General features: G+C 40.1%; 1 protein-coding gene across 4 annotated transcripts in view; it reads right to left on the reverse strand.

Moving 5' to 3' along the window:
• The window catches only part of Fnip2 (folliculin interacting protein 2), a 106,990-nt gene that overhangs the window by 10,615 nt on the left and 80,938 nt on the right, over window positions 1-15,437 (reverse strand). For all 4 annotated transcript variants that reach the window (XM_048364726.1, XM_048364724.1, XM_048364728.1 and 1 more), the window contains 2 exons: window positions 9,775-11,098; window positions 8,264-8,420 (listed from right to left, as the gene is read on the reverse strand). In XM_048364726.1, the coding sequence (XP_048220683.1) occupies window positions 8,264-8,420; window positions 9,775-11,098 (1,481 nt within the window). The remainder of the gene's footprint in view (window positions 1-8,263; window positions 8,421-9,774; window positions 11,099-15,437) is intronic.

Below are 15,437 nucleotides of genomic sequence, written 5' to 3' on the forward strand. Positions count from 1 at the left end.
AGTTGCCAACCCGCTGCTCTACCACTTCACTGTTTCTGTCTTGAGGGTTCACTCAGTCTGTGAAGGAGCTCTTTGAAGTTCCCGGTAAAGGGCTTGTTCCAAGTCCCAAGTTTTGTACGCATAGAAGAACACATCTTTTACCCTGTGACTCTTAGAGCCATAACACCTAGTCCTAGGGCCTGTCTCCAGAATGAAATTCTGGATGGCTACTGTGGCCTCAGCCCACTCTGATGGCTCTAGGTTTGATGTCTATTTGCTTGGAACCAAAGGTAGAGCCTTATGCACCGGTATTGTGACAGTGAAGCTAGAGTGATGACATTTCATTGTTTTTTTCTATAATATTGGCATGAGGTACACAATCTATACCCATTAGTATAGCATGCTTCTGGGAACCTCCTCCCACTTCAGACCTTAACTTAGTAAATAATTGCATAGCACATCAAAGGCACTCAGGAAATATTTCTTAATAGAAAAATAAATCTCCAAAGTGTGCCTCTCTGCCCCGCCCCCTTGCAAGCCCATTCCAGTCTCCCTGTGCTGTCACCAGACAGCCAAGCCAGCCAAACTGCCTGGGAGACCATCATCAGAGATTTCCAGTGCATCTAACAGATCTTTATAGGTGTCAGAAAGGGTTACTAAGTGTATGATCTCACAGCACTGTTAGCAGTAGTCAGACTTTCTTTTTCCTGGAAACCAGTTCAATGTTAGTTGAAAAACCTTAAGGAAGAGAAGAGGCTGAGTGCCAGGTATGGTGGTACATGCATATAACCCCAGCACAGGCAGGAGCATCATAGTGAAACTCGGTCCCTAAAAGAGGAAGGAAAAAGCAGGCACTTTGGACTCTGGAATACTGTGGAAAGACCCTAGCAGATAGAGCAGGTAGAGGACCCTGGGGAGTCTATAAGGCATCGTGAAGACCTGGAGGCAGAGAGAAAGAGGGTTTACCCAAGGATAGCGAGTTGCTACAGAGGAGTGTAAAGGCCTGGCCTACTGTTTGTTTGTGCTTATTTAGCCATGGCCTGAATTCTTGCATAAGCTCTAATAGCTCAACTGTCAGGTTGAGGTCAAACACAGTTTGAAGGCACAGCATTGTGCTCAAAGGTTAAAAAAGGGCGACCAGAATAAAGTAATATAATGGGTATGTATGACTGCAAAGTAAAACAAGGTTCGGTGGCTTTTTGAAGAGAATGGTAGACACCCAAACAGCTCATTAGGTAAGTGAAGACCTAAAGGAAAGTGTCAAAATTAAACATAGGTCTGATTCTGGCACAATGCAAGAGACCTGAATCCTGAATAATCCAAAATAAGCTTTTATTCTCCTTAGGTAAAGAACACAAGGAGCCATAGGCATCATGTCTGAACCTATTACTCTTCCCTGTTACTTACTGTTCTAGAGAAAGACCACCTGCCTTTTCTCTTTATTTCAGAAAAGAAAGGCATAGTTGTATTTCTGATTAAAGAAATAATAGTACAGAAAACAAGCCCCTGTGCTCAGTGTTATGAACAGTCAACTACCACAAACAAGTACCTCATGTGTAAATCAGCGGACAAGGTACTGAGAATGTAAAGGAAGTAAGTTTCTGAGAAAAACACTAGTAAGAAGATTAGACATGTCACTCAGCATATATGCTTGTATATGGACCAACATTTGTGTTTCATTATACAATAAATCTGATTAGCTGTGGTGATTTCACTTGTATTTTGTATCTGTTTTTAAAAGATGGTCATCAAATCACTTGCCTAGTAAGTCCAAAGCCCTGAGTTCAAACCCCAGTACTTCCAAGAAAGAAAAAAAGAAAGGCAAACCTCATCATCAAAATCCAATTATTGATCAAGACATGTTATTTAGAGGCTGGGGATATAGCCCTGTGGTACAGTGCTTGCTACCATGTGCAAGTCTCTGGATTCAACCCCCAAGAACTTAAACAATTAATTAAATAAAATTAAAAGCCAAATGCCTGTAATCCCATAGGTTGAGAGACTGAAACAGCAGGGGTTGTAACTTTGAGTTTAGCCTGAGATAATCTGTCTCAAAAACACTCCCTAGCTACTTACGAAGCTGAGATCTGAGGACTGCAGTTCTATTAACTACCAAAAGGCTGTACATGGAGCTGTGGCTCAAATGGTAGAGCACTAGCCTTGAGCAAAAAAAAAGCTCAGGAACAGTACCTGGGCCCTAAGTTCCAACCCCAGTATGTACGTACATATGTACATACGTGCGCGCGCGTGCACACACACACATACACACACACATCCAAACTTCAAAACATAATACACAAAACAAACAAAATATGTTTAAGATGCTTAAACATTTCCTAACACCAGGTGTACTATTGCATTTAGAGCTACAGATGTGGAAAAGTACAGTGCCCAAGGCCCGAGACAGTAGCATGTTCTTCCTCCAACCTAAGAAAATGTAAGCAACAAGGGCTGCTCTAGACAACAGATTTGTTCTACAGAGCTGTTTCCTTAAGTTATTGCCTTGAAAGATGTTGTTGACCCGAGGTAGTCAGCAAATCTGCTATTTAAGTAGTGATTTCCCAGTTGACTGAACTTGCTGTACCCCTACAGTCCTACTAGTTGATTTCTTACATGAATTAACTAGGTATTCACGAGCATGTATCACAAGCAGACTTTCATTAAAGCTACTGTGTCCTGCATGATACTTTTGAAGTCAAGCTGTTGCTATTCTTAAATGAGAGACTGCTAAATCCAACTACTTATTTTACTCTGTAAAATGCCTGAGTCTCTGAAGCATAAATGAAAGTATGAAAATGATTCTGTTAAGAGTTAAGAGCTATGAGGAAAGAGGTAACACCATAAGAAAAGAAATGTACACATTACCTAATTCGTGTAACTTTAACCCCTATGCATATAACCTTTACAATAAAATTTAATTTAAAAAAAGAAAAAAAAGAGTTAAGAGCTGTCTGGCCTGCTCCTGTAATCTTACAGCATAGCCGCTGGCCCCACATGGGAAGGTTCTGTGCAGTCACCTTCAACAGGAGCTTCCGGGGCTGATGACCGTCAATGTCATCAGTCAGGAGAGCTTTAAGTACATCTGCACGTGTCTTTCCAAACTCAGGACTGTCCATATTAAAAGCATCTTATATTACTTTCATTCAAAAAGCACCTTCATGTGTATTATTTTAATAGCTAACATTTGTTGGGAATTTAGGCACTGTACTTAAACGCTTGATATAGATTATCTCATAGAATCTGCAAACTGAACCTATGATCCCAGTACTGTTTATTTTTAGAGATGAGAAAATTAAAATAACTTACCCCAAGGCTACACAGCTACTGAGGACTAAGCTCTAGTTTAAGCTCATGTTTGGTTACAGATATCAAACTCAAAACAACTGGATTGGATGGAAGAAGTCATATGGACCAAGGCACATTGCACTTATAAACTGACATGTTGAATTTGAAACTCCTACTTTTAGATAATAATAAAAAACTAGAAACAAAACAAACCAGAAAACAACTGAATTCTATTTCCTCTGTCTTTCCAAATACATTCTGAGACTTAATGATGCCAGCTGATCTACTTAAAATTATTAGGGAATGAGTGGGGATAACAGGATTTGCACCCAAGCTACCAATGTTTTCCATTGCCTGCTCTACTTGGGTGCCAGTTTGGATGACCCTGACATTGGCTCAGTTGGCAGCACAGGGAGACAAGACACAGAAGGAAAGAAAAGGCTATTTGAGGGTCACAGGTTCAGCGTACTACTGATCTAATGCATGTGCATTCTCTCTCTACTTAAAGTCAGAAGGAAAACAAAAGAATGCACATTCAGATGTAGCAGGCAAAAATGTAAAACAGTATTACTTTGGACTAATTTAACGCAGATGTATAATCTGTATACTAGAAGGCAAAGAGAGATCAAATGGCAGAAAATAGGTAGTAATATGTGGACTAAACAAGAACGCATAATTAAATATTTAAGGAGAATCTGAATTTTAATGTGTGAAAAATAATGGAAAAATGAATGTAAATAAAACATGCTTTCATAAGAGATTATGATATGGAAAAGTACAAAAAGAAAGTCTTGGTACTAGAAGTTCTTGAAAGGTAACCCCTTAGCCTCTGGAGTACAAGCTCTAGAATAATCTACTGTGGTTATAAAAGAGCAAATTTATGAAGACAGATTTTGGAATCCAAGTTATACATAAATCTAGAAAATAACTCAATAACGTAAGTCAACTGCTTCTAAACCATTATTAAAAATCCTTCCATAGCCAGGCACTGGTGGCTCATAACTAGTTCTTATAAGGCTGAGAACTGAAGATCACAGTGTGAAGATGGCCTGTGCAGAAAAGTCCTTGAGACTCCTAGCTCCAATTAACCAGCAGAAAAGCTGTAAATGGATGTATGGTGCAAGTGATGGAGTGTCAGCCTTGAGTGGAAAGTGAGAGTTGTGAGGTCCTGAGTTCAAGTCCCAGTACTAGCACATACACACAAAAAAGTCCTCTAAAAAGAATTATGAGGATCAAAACCTAATGAAGTCTTGCATGGACTGTGAAAATTATTCACATCCAATCAAGTAATTGTAACACAATTTATTCTAATCTTTTCTTCCTCCACAAGTTATTTGTTCACCTGCAACTCTGGCTGCATACTTGTTTTCTTATCTTTCCTTCTTTCTCTTGCAACAGCTCAAGAATTTAAATACTTATGATTTGTGGAGCAGTCAATTCAATATATTGTTTTCAAAATTACTCCTTAGCCAAAAGAGGTAGTGCACAGTTGAAGCAGAAGGATCAGGAGTTTGAGACTACCCTGGCTACGTGGTGATAGCTTTTGTCAAAAAACAGAAAGAAAACAAATAAAATGTTAATTTTATTTCAACAAACATTTATAAATGTACGCTGGAAGTTAAGACATAAAAAAGAAAAGAACCCCCCCCCCCCCGCCACATACACACTGTCATAGAATAAAGTGCCAGCCTGAGAGGCATATGAACAGTACTTCAAAAGCAAAATTCATGATGATGACTGTCATGTGAAGACCTTTGCTAGCTATATATCAGGTTATAGCTAATACAGCTCAGGAAACTAAACCCTCAAGAACCAATAACTCAATTAGTAAATGGGCAAAAAAGCTAGAGACTTCTCAGAGGTAAAAATGGCCAACAGATATAGGAAGAAATGCTCAGCATCTCTGGCCATAAAAAAAAAAAAAAAACCCAACACTGAGATTCTATCTCACCCAGTTAGAATGGCCATCATCAAGAATAAAAACAACAACAAATACTGGCTCCAACATGGGAAAAAGGAAACCTAATACACTGTTGGTGGAAATGTAAAGTTACTCACTTACTCTGGAAAGCAGTTTAAAGATTTCTCAATAAACTAAACATAGAACTACCCTGTGATCCAACAATACAACTCATGGGTATTTATCCACAAGATTATAGTTCAGTACATAGTAAAGCCACTTGCACAACCATGTCCACTGCTGCACTATTCGCTACAGCCAAGGTGTGGAAACATCCCAGACAACTCTCAAAGGACAAACAGATCAAGAAAATGTGCTATATATACACATTGGAATTTTTCTCATCAATTAGGAAGAATGATATTATATCATTTAAAAGAAATGGAGGGGCCTGGAAAAAACTGTTAAATGATGTGAGTCAGACCTAGAAAGACAAATGATTCATGTTCTCTCTAAATTAGTAATAATTATAATTTATAAATGTACAAGTAAACACATATGGAGTTATATGCAAGCACACACAAACTGGTACATGCAGGGGAGAATTCAAATGGTGTAATTCCTTAGAAAACTAACTCACAGTCCAACAAAATGAGTATCAGGAAACTGGTACTTGAAAGGTGTATGAGAAGGGATCAAGGGAAGGGAGGCAGACAAATGGATAGAGGAAGCAGGGGAGAATGCAGTCTTAATATTCAATGCATATCCTAAGAAACTAAGAAAACTGAGAAGTTGGACTGGGAGAGATGAGGGAGAATGATGAAAGAAGTGACATGAATCAAGATGCACTGTACTTATGAAGTGACATGTTGAATGGTAATTGGTGTGTATAACTAAAGATAATAAAAATATAATTAAAAATAGACAAACGCAAAATTCATAATGATGAATATGCCATGCAAAATTAGAAATCCATCACTAATGCTAATTGGGTATGGTCTAAATGTAATAGACTTCTAAAGATGTTTTTATGAACTCTTCAAAGTTTCCTACTAACACCCATGCATGACTGCACTTCGGAGGCATCCACAATATGACACAATACAGGTTATTAAGCTTAATAATGTTCCATATTTCAGGGTGATTGAATGGTTTAAAGAAATTAGAAATGCTGCAATGTGACAACACTATTTCTAAAAAGAGGGAGAAAAATTGAATACGGAAAGGCTTTAAAAGAAATATAGCATATATATGGCTGCGTTGTTGCATATCTAACAATTAAAAGAGCCTGATGGTCACAGTGAAAATCTAATATTGAACAATTAAAACTTGCCAGCCTTTGTAAATACAAAAAAATATGTACACAAATGATATTGCAAATAAATTCAAGGACTACCAACCAAGCGGTTCTATTTCCATAGTGGTTATTGAGTCTTGTTTGTATTCTAGTAAAATCCCTAGCTGGAAATCAATGTCACCAAGGACAGCCTGTTAGCTCCTACGCAGTCTCCTGGTGCTCTGTTAGCAACAGAACACAGGCTTGGCAGAAGAAAGGTCCAGTGAGCAAAACCAATGTTATTAGGAATCAAACTGACAGCAGAGCAGAAGGGAAACACCCACAGGCTTTGCATATATGGGTACAAACACAGGGTACTGGTAGAGAAAGAAACAGGGTCCTGATGCTACAGTTGGCTCCTAAACATATACAAGTACAGTCTGTAAAACTGTCTGGCATCTTACATGGCCTAGGGCAGCCCAGAAAGACAATGCCATGCAATGAGCACACCCTGCTTATGCTACAGTTATTGATGGATCCACCTCTAGAATGACAAGAGTACAAAGTGTTCAGGTAACTAAAAATAAATTCTAGTACTTATAGAGGCAAAAAAAACTTTATAGTTTCATTCCAGGAATATCCTGGTGAATGTGTCCTGTCTGATAACAAAGTGGTGTGGGGCTGGGAATATCTGAGTGAGCATACATGCAGTGGGTGGGCCTTGCCCTCCTCTCCCAGACACCTCACATTTCTTCATATCCACATGGAGGGAGTTGAGGACATCTGCTTTCCTGCTGAGCTCTTCTTCCTACCTCAGCCTGCTTAGTCTGTATGTGTGATGTTGTGTTTAGACATCATAGAACATATTCAAGGCCAAATATAACATGCAATTCCTTCTGTTCTATCTTGAAAAAAAAAAACTTGATGGGAAGGAGCCAGTCAGCCAAATTCCAATTTTCTTAAAGCAAAGGCACTTTCCCTATTGCACAAGATACACTGTTTCTAATGCAAAACTTCTTTTTTTGCATATGCCCAATAGCAACTCAATTAAAAGGGTCCATCAGATTGATAGTTTTCTTAACTGCTCAGTTCCTGTTAGACTACAGATAACAGAAAAACACTTTAACTACAGCCACAAGGCAATTTTCCAGTAAGACTTGTTAATCTTTACACAATAATCTTCATGCAGCCATCAGACTAAGTTAAATTAGTTAAATTAGTTAAATTAGTTAAATTAGTTTCAGGAACTTGCAAGGATAGGATAAAAACCAATCCATCCACAGCATCTCTTTGGTCCTCCCTGTGATTGACATATAATTTCCTTGATCTGTGCCATTTATTCATTCAGTTTGCCCAGCCTGCCCACCCCTGTTCACCATTAGAGCCATTCTTTTGCCTTTCTCCATCCTATTCTGGGACCAAGGAGCCAGCCTAACCTTTATGGATTATAGGATATGCTTCATCAGCTGTGACCTTGTTCTCAGGCTTCCCACTGGGATTGGCCAATGGAAGACACCAGAAGAGATCAGGGGACAGGGAAAGATGGGACAGCCAGATGTACAATCTCCTGAACATTTGGTTCAGTCAGGCAGCCCCTCCTCCCAGCTTCTCCTCTCCACAACTTTGCTGTCATGTTAATTCTGCTTCTCTTCCTGGTCAGGTGTACTCATAGTACTTTACTATCCCTTGTTGGATCCCCTATCCCTGCCCACATATGTATACACAATCTCCTAAACAGATGTTTTCGGTAAAAACCCCCATGGCTGGCCAGTCTTATCTATCACACTTTCAGTGGCCAGTGGTTCCAAGACGGGGTCACTCACATGCACTGTGTGAACCAGATCAGCCATCAGGCACTGCTTCAGCTTCTCATCACTGCTGGTCCCATGAAGCACCATATCAGGCATGTATGTAGGACAGTAACCTGCCAGAAGTGAGCGGCCAAAGTTGCTTACATTTGGATTGCTGATGCTGTGGGACCTAAAACAATATTTGGACTATTACAAACAAAATTAAAAGATATATATCCTTCTGGCATTACAACAGACACAAAATCCCTAATGATAGAAGTAAATAAAATAGCTTCAGGTGGTCCACCTACCAGTCTTCCAGTAAGTAGTGTGGGAAAAGAAAAATGAAATTGGGAGAAAAGGGAGCTGTTTTTGTTTTTATTTTAATGGACACCGAGGGGAAAAAAAAGTATTTCCACAGCTGGTTAAGAGCTCATTCTTATAGTGTATCTTTTAGAGAACCTGTGTCAAGAGTAAAGAAAAAATGTTGGAGATGGGCACTGGTGGCTCATGCATGTAATCCTAGTTACTCAGGAGGCTGAGATCTGAGGATCACCGTTCTAAGCCAGCCCAGGCAGGAATGTCTGTGAGACCCTTATCTCAGAAAAAGCTGGAAGAGGTGCTGTGGCCCAAGTGGTAAAGTGCTAGCCTTGAGCAAAACGAGCTCAGGGACAGTGCTCAGAGTTCAAGCCCCACGACTGGCAAAAAAAAAAAAGTTGGGAAGAGGGTCTTGCCAAAAGTCTAGCTTTAAGAATGTAACACGGGGCTGGGAATAAGGCCTAGTGGCAAGAGTGCTTGCCTCATATACATGAAGCCCTGGGTTTGATTCCCCAGCACCACATACATAGAAAACAGCCAGGAGTGGCGTTGTGGCTCAAGTGGCAGAGTGCTAGCCTTGAGCAAAAAGAAGCCAGGGACAGTGCTCAGGCCCTAAGTCCAAGGCCCAGGACTGGCAAAAAAAAAAAAAAAAGAAAGAAAGAAAGAAAAGAAAAGAAAAGAAAAAGAAAAAGAAATATACTCACTGACTTACATATGAAACTGTAAGCCCTCTGTACTTCACTTTGACAATAAAGAAAAAAAATTTTTAAAAAGAATGTAACACATCTGGACAGGGGTGGTACCCACTGCAGTGTGGAAGAACAAAAAAATAATTCTAGTTATGATTTGCAGTCATCACGAAGCAAATACTGAGCCTGATGGAGTTAAGGAAGACGTCTTGTTCGCTAACTACCTCATGCTGCTCTGAGCAGCAGGAAACAAGCCTTACAGCCCCTCCACCTCAAAAGCAAGACATCTGCTGGGATATACCTCCACAACGATCAAAGAAAATCAAGCCTGCTGCTGCCTAGCAATACCACTACCATGTCCCTTGGAGAAAAAGGCAAGTTGGAAAAATTGTATAGATTTGGTAATGTTTCTAATACTCTGAGAGGAAAACAAAACAAACTATAGAGAGGCCAAGAGTAGCTAACATGGTCACAGATGTCAGGTTAGTAACAGGACTGGGGCCCAGCTTTCCTTGCTTCCCAGCCAGCAGTTGTTACCTTGGCAGAGGCAACTCCACTTCCAAGGACCCATCAGTCCTATCACCACTGTGAGGTAGGCCCAGTGTGGCTAGAATACATGCTTCGTCGTCACTATCTCCAAGGGCACTGTCGGAGCTCTCATTCCTGGGAATGTCTCCTTCCATCCTAAAGTCAGCCTTCTGGTCTGTATCCCCACAGGGGACATCTGCAGCAACCAGGAAGCTAGAGTCCTGATGGCCACAGGTATTTGCAACAGGCTCTGGTGACGGTCCTTCCTTGCTTTTCAAATACAAACCTACATTTTGCTCTAGACTTCTCCTGCTGGTTCCCTGTGCACTGTCAGAGGGTACAAGTGTGTCAACAGCTTGGCTGAGCTGCCCCACAGCATCTGCCACAGTTCTGGCTCTGGTGCCTCTGTCCTCAGTAAATCCCCAGTCAGCTTCACCTTCCTCTCCATCAGACCGGTTCTGAGGAACGGTGACACTCTGAAAGCCAGCTTGGAAGGTGCACCCAGAGCCCTGCTGGGCCTGAGCTGACTCAACCAAGGCACTGGCTCCCTCTGGATACTGTTCACAGGCTTTTAGCCTTTCTGTCATGTTTTTGGTGCGGCTTTCAAAGTCAGACTCAGGAGATACAGAGCTTCCAATTTGGAAAGTGACCTTTTCCACAGGAGGCTCCTTCCAGGAACATCTGTCAGGGCAAGGCCAGGCTGTTGACCGTTCTGATAGTTTCTTTAGCATCTCCCCTTTCAACTGCTCTTGGACAGTTTGTTGATTCATCATTCCTGCCCCAGGAACCTCACAACAGAGAAATCTTGAAGAGCCGCCTTGTGATGCCTCTTGTTCATTCTCTTCATCACCACAAAATGTGCTCTGAGGTTTCCAAGAACTGTCTAGTGCTGGCTCTTGGAATCCTATGCTGTAAGTCTCAGAATTCTTCTCTGGCCTCTTGATTGCTTCTCTATCAGGGTTGGGACCCAGATCTCTAGTGTCAGTGTTTTCTGGGGTCCCAGCTAACCATTTGGGCCCAGGGCTCCTCCGCTCAGTCATTGCTTGTGGTAGGATGGGGGGTACAAGAGCAGGCTCATTTCTCACCGTAACTACTACATACTCAGACTCCTCTACCTCTCCTTTCTCCAAAGCTGTCATAATCTTGCTCCCATTTAAAACTTGGTCACCTTCACTGTGGTTACCACTCCAGGTCAGCTGGTTCTCTTGTAGCTCAGAGCAACGGAGAAAGTAGGTCAGGACATAAAGAATGCGCTGGATCAAATCCTTTTGCTTCCCCACAACCACAGTACGAGTCAATCTCACTGGAGAGCCTATGGCTCCATAAAGGTCACCTAGAGGGCAAAGGTAGATACCAAGACAAAGTATGCATGCATTAGTATGCATGGATACATTAGCAAAACTGATAACTTAAGACTCACAGTCTAAAATCACTTCCTGAGACACTTGACTTAGGAATGATGTCTCCAATTTATCGCTATACTAAGAGCTGTATACTGAGAGCCATCCTAGCAACACCTGGCAAGGTGCACCCCACCACCCAAGGAGTAATGGGCGCAGAGGTGCTGGGAACACAGCTTCCTCACTGTGCTCCTGAGATCTGCTGGCAGTAAACGGGACCCTGAGAGCCACACCCAATGCTCTGGGTACGTGACCACATTAATACTACACTCTAGATATTAGAAGACTTTCTTAGAAGACTCTAAGGATAATGGACCTTTGGGTAAATCTAATTCAAAGACTTCCAAGATGATGTAAATACTTAATGAGTTGGTCTATTTAGAGCCCTTTTAATATCCAAAACACCATAAGTAGAATCAGTTTGATTTACAGAATAAAAACGGCCTCATCACAAATAATGAATCTGGAAATTTTCCTTATTTTGCATCATATTAAAACTCAACTACGAAAATATGTCTTTTTAGTTATAGCCTAACAATTTGATGTAAAAACTCGCTAAGGCCAGATGCCAGTGGCTCACACCTGTAATCCTAGCTTCTCAGGAGATTGAGAACTGAGGATCCTGGTTTGAAGCCAGCATGGCAGAAAAGTTCTGATGAGACTCTTATCGCCAATTAACCAGCTATGGTTCAAGGTAGGAGAGCGCTAACATTGAGCAAAAGACCTCAGGGACATTGCTCAGGCCCTGAGTTCAAGCCCTATAAATGACCCGAAAAAAATAAAACAAAAAACCTCCAAAACTAGGCTAAGAAACCATGAGTTCTACATTTAGGGTGGAAGAAATAGGCAAAACTCTTAATGACCTAGGACTTCAATTGCCCAGGAAATAACAGCAAAAAAAAAATGACAAATGAGATTGCAACAAAATAAAAATTTCTGTGTACCAAGCAAATAATTACCTGAATCAAGAAATGACCCACAGAATGTTAGCTAGTCAATGGAATATATAACAAACTCACCAAGAACTAAACACCATAACAAATAATCCAATTAAATAGCCAAATGAATTAAATAGACATACCTCAGATGAAGAATACAAATGGCTAATAGATGCATGAAGAAATGTTCACTATCCATAGTTATAAAGAAAGTACAAATCAAAACTACATGAAGCAGGTCTGGGAATGTGGTTTAGTGATAAGAGTGTTTGCCTAGCATGCATGAAGCCCTGGATTCGATTCCTCAGCACCACACAAACAGAAAAAGCCAGAAGTGACACTGTGGCTCAAGAGGCAGAGGCACACACACACACACACACACACACACACACACACACACACCCCATGAAGATTCTATCTCACCTCAGAGGCACACACACACACACACACACCCACACACACCCATGAAGATTCTATCTCACCTCAGTCAGAATGGCAATCATAAAGAAGACAAACAACAAATGCTGGGCAGGATATGAGGACAAAGGAACCCTTCCACAATGTTGGCAGACATGTAAATTAGCATAGCCATTATGGAATTCAGTCTGGAGTAGTCTCAAAAAACTAAAGTCTACCTTATGAACCTGTCATACCACTCTTTGTCATATATCCAAAGGGATATAAATCAATATATAGGAAAGACACTTAACTGTGGAAGTGGCTGAAGTGCCTTACAACTGATGGACAAATAAAGAAAATGTGTATACACAAGGATTAAAGAGTGTGCGTATGTGTGTGTGTGTATAAATGTATGGAGAGAGTATAATGAAATCCGCCAAACACTGAAAAAGAAGGGGAAGGAGAGATAAAAATATAGTACAGGAGGCAAATTCATTAAAAGTATACTGTGTGCATTTATAGAAATACCACAATAAAACACTCATACTATAAATATGTCCAATTCAAAAAAGAAGGGGTGGAAGAAGAGGAAATGAGTCACCAAACCATCTAGCAATATAATTTCTTCATCAAGTGCTTAAATGCTCTAAATGTTCAAACTATGAAAAGTTTTATCTTTCATCTATTTAATTCTATTTGATTATACATTTGATACTCTGATAGTACCATTACAGTATGACAATTATAATGAAGAGCCAACAATTACTGAGTAGGTATTGTGCTAAGAGCTTAAGAAATATATGCTTGTATAACCAACATGGAGTCAGAACTGATGTGGAGTCAAAGCCATAAAACAAATAACCAGAATATTTAAAGAAATAAAAACCAGAAAAGACCCTAAATAAATGAGAGGTGATATTCTGTATAATAGTTAAAAGAATTTAGGAAGTTAAAATCCATTTGAGCAATACATTCACAGAGAGGCAGAAAGATTTTCTTAAGGGCAAATACTAGATTAAACCAAAATTAATAAAGGCTGAGAAAAAGTTATATAAACCATCAAGAAGTATTTCTCTCTAGGGAGCCATGAGGAAAGTATGTCCTTTGTAGCATTTCCCCTAGTGTATGCTAACATTTTAAGGGCAGGACAGAAATAATAGTGAACATCCTATACTGTAGGCTAGTAAAGCTTTAATTATGAGGCTTTTTGCAACAAGATGAGAATCAGCCAAGAATTCAAAAGGAACTGAAGTAATGCTATGACTTTTGTTTGAGAAAACTCTTGACCAATGGCTATACTTTCCTTTGGTCATAAATCCTCATTACTTCTGGATATTGGTCATTTAAAAATTTAAGGTAGGGCTGGGGATATGGCCTAGTGGCAAGAGTGCCTGCCTCATATACATGAGGCCCTGGGTTCGATTCCCCAGCACCACATATACAGAAAATGGCCAGAAGGGGCGCTGTGGCTCAAGTGGCAGAGTGCTAGCCTCGAGCAAAAAGAAGCCAGGGACAGTGCTCAGGCCCTGAGTCCAAGCCCCAGGACTGGCCAAAAAAAAAAAAAAAAAAAAAAAAAAAAATTTAAGGTACATTTTTTTTGGTATGCTGGTTCTGAAGTTTGAACTGAGGGAGGACCTGGGTGTTGTCTCTTAGCTTTTGCTCAAGGCCAGTGCTCTACCACTTGAGCCACAGCACCACTTCTGGCTTTTGGTGATTAGTCTGAGATAAGGGAACCATGATTCTCAGATTCCAGCCTCTTGAGTAACTGGGATTACAGGCGTGAACCAGGGGTACCCAGTTCATGGCACATTTTTGTTAAACCAACCTCAATGTTAACAATGAAGCACCATTTCTCAGGAAGAAAGTGATAGAGATAGAAACTAGGAAAAGAGAGGAGAAAAAATACAGAATTCAATAGTTCTGTAAATAAAAGGTAGGAAAAAGAGTAGGCTGTAGGGATGGGGAATAGAAAATAAGAAAGGTGACAAGAGAGAAAGTGAGGGTCTCAGTGGATGCTTATTGATTGACTCATCTTCACATGGCTCTGATGCTCTAGGATTCCTGAAAGTGCTGCACTGTACCCGCCATGCCTCAGTTATCATCAGCACAAAACACATTGTAACTTCTCCTGTAAAACTGAACTCATGGGTTATTTAAGTGGTTTGCTTGCGTTAGAGTATATTAGTTGGGGGGAGAGGGGGGACGGGCCTGTGTGACATTTCCATATAGGCATATAGTGCATTCCATCAACCTTATCTCTCCCTCCTTTATTTTTTTTCCTCCCCTTCTTAAAACAATTTCAACAGGATTCATTGTTCTATTTTTATATATAAAATACTGCAACCATATTCACTCTTATTATCCTCTTCTTTCAACCATCTAACTTCCCAATTGTATCCAATCCCCAACAGAGCCTGCTTTACTTTCTGCTCATTTTTAATGTGTGTCAATTATACCAAGGAAAATTTGCATGTGTATGGATGATATTTTAATCAGGGGGACAAAATCCTATAGTTTCTTTTCTTATCTCTCATTCTATTTAACAACTTTTAGTGAGAATCCTTATGTCACTCTCACACATGAACGCAATTTATTTTGATATTACTTAACCTATATCACTTTTTTCTTCCCAAGCCCTCTCATCCTTCTAAAACATCCCATAGCTACAATCAAGTTCTATGTAGGTGAATATATACGTATGTATGTGTAAGCACATATATACACATACCTAGACTTTAATGGCACATATATACATATATATGCAAATGTAGATATGTGTACATCTATGCAAATTCATGACATCAAAGTCCAGATTTGACATATAAATGAAAAATATAGAACACTACAAATCTGAATGCCATCCTTATACCGAGGTTATGTTAATCTTCTCAATGTTGTTTAGGTGCCCTTAATGTTTTTCTCAGTACTGCTATAC

Source organism: Perognathus longimembris, chromosome 16 (assembly GCF_023159225.1).
Source record: "Perognathus longimembris pacificus isolate PPM17 chromosome 16, ASM2315922v1, whole genome shotgun sequence".
Lineage (NCBI taxonomy): Eukaryota > Metazoa > Chordata > Mammalia > Rodentia > Heteromyidae > Perognathus > Perognathus longimembris.